The 5,300-nt window shown below is 64.6% G+C and overlaps 1 protein-coding gene across 1 annotated transcript; it reads left to right on the top strand.

Moving 5' to 3' along the window:
* Nucleotides 1-1,423: 1,423 nt before the first annotated feature.
* On the top strand, nucleotides 1,424-4,664 carry C2CD4D (C2 calcium dependent domain containing 4D). The gene is made up of 2 exons (XM_044992060.1): nucleotides 1,424-1,755; nucleotides 3,308-4,664. The coding sequence occupies exon 2, from the start codon at nucleotides 3,436-3,438 to the stop codon at nucleotides 4,591-4,593; it is 1,158 nt and encodes a 385-aa protein (XP_044847995.1). The 5' UTR covers nucleotides 1,424-1,755; nucleotides 3,308-3,435; the 3' UTR covers nucleotides 4,594-4,664.
* Nucleotides 4,665-5,300: the final 636 nt, after the last annotated feature.

Genomic DNA, 5,300 nt, shown 5'->3' with positions numbered 1-5,300 from the left:
AAAATAAAGCAGGGCAGTGCTCCTAGCCTCATGGGACACATGGGGAAACTGAGGCACAGTGCAACACCAGGATTTGCCTTGGGTCATGCCGGGAGCCTGTGGCAGAGCGGGGAATTGAACCCAGGTTTCCCACGAGGCAGGTGAGCACCCTAAGCCCTGTTAGCCTTCCCGTGCCGGCTAGCTCAGCCGAGAACCTCAGGGCGGGTGCTGCTAGGATCTAGCAAAAGGCACAAAGGTTCTGCGCACGTCCCAAACGCAGCAGTGAAATCCAGCCACAAAAGCCGCTTTGTCCTGTGTTATTGGACGTGACCCAGCCCACCCTGGGGCAGCCCGAGGGGAACAAAGCCCGAGGAAGGAGCGGCATCACATCCGTCAAAGCCTGTCAAGCGTTCGATAAGGAGAGGGAGGGAAGATGCAAAGTCCCAGGGATTTCCTGGTGCTGCAGGGGCTAGTGAGGTGGGCCGGGACCAGGGAAGGGCTAGCACGGGCAATGGGCGGGCAGGCTGCCCCTACGCGGATCAGCGGGGATGGCTCGTAGGGGAGGTCGGTCGTCACGGCCCATTCAGCTGCCCACGGACCCAATCGCAACGGAGGTTTTCCGACGTGGGCGCCAGCCCATGGCAGGGGGGCTGAGACCCAGCAACTTGCTTCCCTGAGCAGCCGCCGGCCGGCAGAGACGTCCCCTCGCTGCCAGCTGGGGCCGGCTTCAAACCCAGCCGCCAACGGCTCGTTACTAAGCCAACAAGTTCGGCCAAGGAGCCGCACCGGCCTGCGGCGCGCTATTGTTTGGCCAGCGCCGCCCTCGGCGAGGCAGGACGCAGCTCCTTCTGGTGCTGAGCCAGAAGGAGCAGCGGGGTCAGCCTCAGGTAAACAGAGAACCTGCTCTTTGCTCCTTCCCCAGAGGATTATCCTATTAGTGCAACTAACCACTGCCAGCTGGGATTCAACCCAGGACCTCCTCAGCCGAAATACAGGCTTCCCCCAGCTGAGCTATGTAGCGATTACAGGGATTTAGGCCCTTATGTTTGGCGGGGAGGGGGAGATATTCACCACTAACATCACAAGCTGGGACCAAGTAAGTCTATCAGCATGCGGCTATAGTAGGCTCTTATCCTCTACGTGAGCATGCCGTAACTGAGCCGTGCGCTCCATTCACAAGGGCCGTGGAGCGGATTCCTCTTGCCCTGCGGGGAGGCTCAGGAACGCCGCGTTGTCCGGTGGCCTCCACCTTGCCGGAGAAGCGGCATTTCGGGGATTGGAGTCGGGAGATTTGAACCCAGGGCCGAGGCAAGCGCAGCAAGCGACTCCAGCAGGGGGGAGAAAACGCCCTTTGTACCGCCTCCTCCCAGCCACGTTGCCCGAGGCACCCTCCCCCCGGTGACCCAGGAGAAACAAACTCGATAAAGTGCCCAGCCACGAACTGGAAACAAAGGCATCTTGCCTGCCGCGAGTGGCGTCTGTGCGGAGCCAGGCTGCGGCCCAGGGGCTGCTTCCTTCCTTCCTCGACCCGTGCGCGGTCATAAATATCCGTCGCCGGGGTGGCGCTTGCTCGTTATGACGGAGCCCCCTGCTGGGACGGGAATCTGCGAGCACTGGGCTCCCTGTCTCCCTTCCCAGCCGCTGGCTGACTCAGAGTGTGACGCTGGGAGCCGAGCGCTATAAACCCCGTGGCAAAGGCTGGCGGGTCCCAGCTGCTCTGGCAGAGCAGGGAGAGCGTGAAGCCGAGCTCCCTGCCGAGGAGAGCGCTGAAGGCAGGTAAGGACGGGGGCTGCTGTTCTGGGCCAAGCCTTGATCCCACTTTGAAGAGGGAGCTGTTTACACCAGGGAACTTTTCCAGCTTGGCTTCTACAGGGGCGGGAGGGGAAACCGGCCAGGGTGCAGCGAGGGGCTTTGATGGTGGGTAGTTCAGGCCTGGGGTGGCAGGAGAGATGGGGGTGGGGGGTGCAGTTTCTAAGCCTGGCAGTTGGTTTTTTGCCCTCGTGCCACGTTGGCTGATGACCCTTTGGCGAGGCAGCGCTGGCAGCTCCCCCGGCCAAGGCGTCTGGGGGAGACACACGGCCTTTCGGAGCAGTGCAGAGGACGGAGGGCTCTCCCTGTGGGTTGGAGTTGGGAAATGCAACTCGGGGCCCGCTGGCTCTGCAGGTGTGTGTGGGGGGGCAGGATGTGGGGTTTAAGGGCTTTTAAAAATCTCTCATTGCTACTGACAAAAATGACTCCGGTATTTTAAAATATCAGCGCTGCTGATTAAAGCAGAGGGGGGCTGGGAGTTAGGACTCCTGGCTTCTAGTCCTAGCTCTAGGAGGAGAATGGGGCTAGCAGATTAGAGTTGGTGGCACTGGGCGTCAGGACTCCTGGGTCCTATCCCCAGCTCTCAGATAAGAGTGGGGTGCAGTGGGGTGGAGGGGGAGCCAAGACTCCTGAGATAAGGAGGCAGTGATGTCTAGTACCTACAGTCCTGCCAGCCTAGGTTCTAGTCCCACTGGGTCACCTTGTGAGAATCCTGTCTCCTCTCTGCCTCAGTTACCCCATCTGTGAAATGGGCACAATGATACCTGCGTGGTTTGAGACCCTCCAACCCAAGGGCTAGACAAGTGCAATGTGTCGGCGGGTCCTTCTTTGCCACTTGAGCGATGGGGCAGATTCTTCCATCCCACCTGAACTCTGAGCCTCTCTGGCTATTGAAACACGAGGCCACGTATCAGGGCCCTAGCACAGCTCTGCCCCGCCCCAGGAGATTACTGCCAGCCCAGGGGCTCTGGAATCTAAGCAGCTGGATGGGTTCCTAGCCGAGGAAAACACCCGTTCGTGAGGGGCCACGGGAGATGTTTGCTGGGCCCAAGGACACCTCTGCTCTGCCATGAGACGGTGCCTGGCTCCTTTCTCCAGCTGCGCTGCGTGAGCGCCACCCTTTGGGCCAGGCATCATCTGCCCCCTTCCCCCCAGGTCCTTGCGCAGGGCAGGAGGGCCCCGCTGCCCTCGGGCGTGAGCCGTGCTCTGTTGGTAGCGGGTCCCAGGAGCCGTTTGCCTCAAGGGGGCTGGGTTTGAGGGTAGCTCCCGGGAGGTGAGTCCGTAGGGGTGTGCACGGCATGAGCACCGGTGCTAGCGTTTGCCTCGGCAAAGGCTCCGGGGCTGTAAGGCGCAAGAGAGCCCAGCCCCTGCCCACAACTGCTCTGAGTCTCCCCCCCCGCCCCCCGCCCCACTTCAGAAGCAGCTCTCTAGGGTGAGGAGAGGACGGGGCCTCCAGGGCTGGCGATCCAGCCCCTCCCACCCTCCAAGGCTTTAACTTGCTGCTTCTGGTTCTTCCTAGGAGGCTTTTGACTTCAGGCCCTGGACGGGGTTTCCTCTGGAGGGGGCAGCTGCCCAGCGACCCGCTCCCCGGCGGCTGACTCTGCCCGGGCCGCAGCCCCCACTCCCTCAGCCCCCGACTCCACTGAGATGTTTCTCTCCAGACCGAGGGCCACGCACAGGAAGCCGGGCCCGCTGCCCACCTGCCCCAACGTCCTCACCCCCGACCGGATCCCCAAGTTTTTCATCCCCCCCAAACTCTCCACCTTGTATGGCAGAGCCCCGGGCGGGAGCCCCGGTTCCCAGCAGAGCCCCCAAGGGACCGGGAGCCTGGAGACACGCAGGGCCCTGAGCAGAGCTGCCGATCGGCGTGTCACTCACGCGCAGAGCCTGCACCAGGACCCCGCGGCCAGGGCAGAGGGTGAGGCTGGCCAGCAGCTCCCCCCTGCCTGCTCCATGTCCCACCCCGTCAGCCCAGGGGGCTTCCCCCTCCTGCCCGAGAGCCCCCACACGCGCCGAAGGGAGTCCCTCTTTCACACCACGTGCCCACCGTACCGCATCTCCCTCGACCTCTCCCCAGAGCCCGGCGCCAGGCTCCTGCCCCCAGAGCTGCGGCCCTGGCAGCCCGTCTCCCAGCCCGACGCCTTGGACTGCGACGCGGCCTCCTCTGCAGGTTCCTCGCCCTTCAGCTCTCCGGTGCTGGGGCACTCGCTGGCCTGCCAGGCCCACTGGGGCCGGCCCCTCTGCAGCCGCACCCTGGATGCCCAGGCCAGGGGCCGGGCCAGCTCGCTGTCTGCCGAGGAAGCCAGCTCTACGGACGAGAGCCCCAGCTTCCCACGCCGACAGGCCGAGCCCAGCTGGGGGGCAGGGGCCAGGCTGGTCCCCCCACCCTTCTACCCCTTGGACTTCATCTGCCACCCCGCGCGGGTGGCCCAGGAGAACACGGTGGCGCTGAGCCGAGGCGGGTGCCTGCGCCTCTCCTCCGAGTACGTCCCGGCCAGCTGGCGCCTGCACGTCCGGCTGGTCAGCGCCGAGGGGCTCTACCCGCGGCCCTGCGACCCCCGGCGCGTCGGCTGCTGCGTGGCCCTGCAGCTGCGACCCGGCAAGGCGCCGAAGCAGCGCAGCGCCGTGGTCAAGAGGAGCCGGAGCCCCATCTTCAATGAGGACTTCTTCTTCGAGGGCCTGGCGCCCCACGAGCTGCCCGCCCGCCGCCTCCGGCTCCAGGCGCTCAACAAGGGCTGCGGCGTGAGGCGGGACGCCGTGCTGGGCGAGGCCGAGGTCCCGCTGCCTGCCCTGCTGCCCCCCTAGGGGCCTGGGAGGAGGGAGAATCAGAGAGCCACGTTTCGGGGGGCTGGAGGGCCTATGGCTACTGCCCAGCAACCCCCACCCCTGCCCTCGCCGAAATGACCGGGCTGCCCCAGCCCCGGATGGACAAGGGCTCGGCGTCCCCATGCCCCTGGCCCACCAGGTGTGGGGCGCTCGGCAGGGGGGAGCGCTGGCCCCCAGGCTCTCTGTGCAGGGGGCGCTGGCTGCCTGGCGCCCAGCGAACGGTTTGTTTATTTTTTGATAATAAAAAGGAGCCTGTGCTGCATGGGATCCCGGCCGTGGCTGCATGTGGGGGCGCCGGCTGCAGCAGGGAGAGGGCCAGGGCTTCATGGAGAGAGTGTGTGGCGTGAGCCACCCTTTGCCCAGCCCCTTATCTCCTCCCCTCCCCTGCTCTGACTCCAGCAGTTTCTCTCCACCTGGCAATGTGGGGAGGTGTCTCGCTCTGCCCGCAACATGCGCCACCTCTGGATCCGGTTCCTGCTGCAGGGAGGGGGGAGGAGACGCGACAGCTGAGTTTGCAAATAGGAGAAGAGAAAGCTGAGAGCCAGCCAGCCGGCTGCCCCCTCCTGCCCCGGGGCTCTGAGCTGGGGGAGAGCACAGCCGCTCCGGCAGGGGTCTGAACCTGTAGCCTCCAGTACTACCCTCAGGAGGCCCCCTACTGCTCACACTGTAGGTGGAGCTCTAGCAAC

This window comes from Mauremys mutica, chromosome 17 (assembly GCF_020497125.1).
Source record: "Mauremys mutica isolate MM-2020 ecotype Southern chromosome 17, ASM2049712v1, whole genome shotgun sequence".
Lineage (NCBI taxonomy): Eukaryota > Metazoa > Chordata > Testudines > Geoemydidae > Mauremys > Mauremys mutica.
This window is presented reverse-complemented; position numbering and strand designations above follow the sequence as displayed.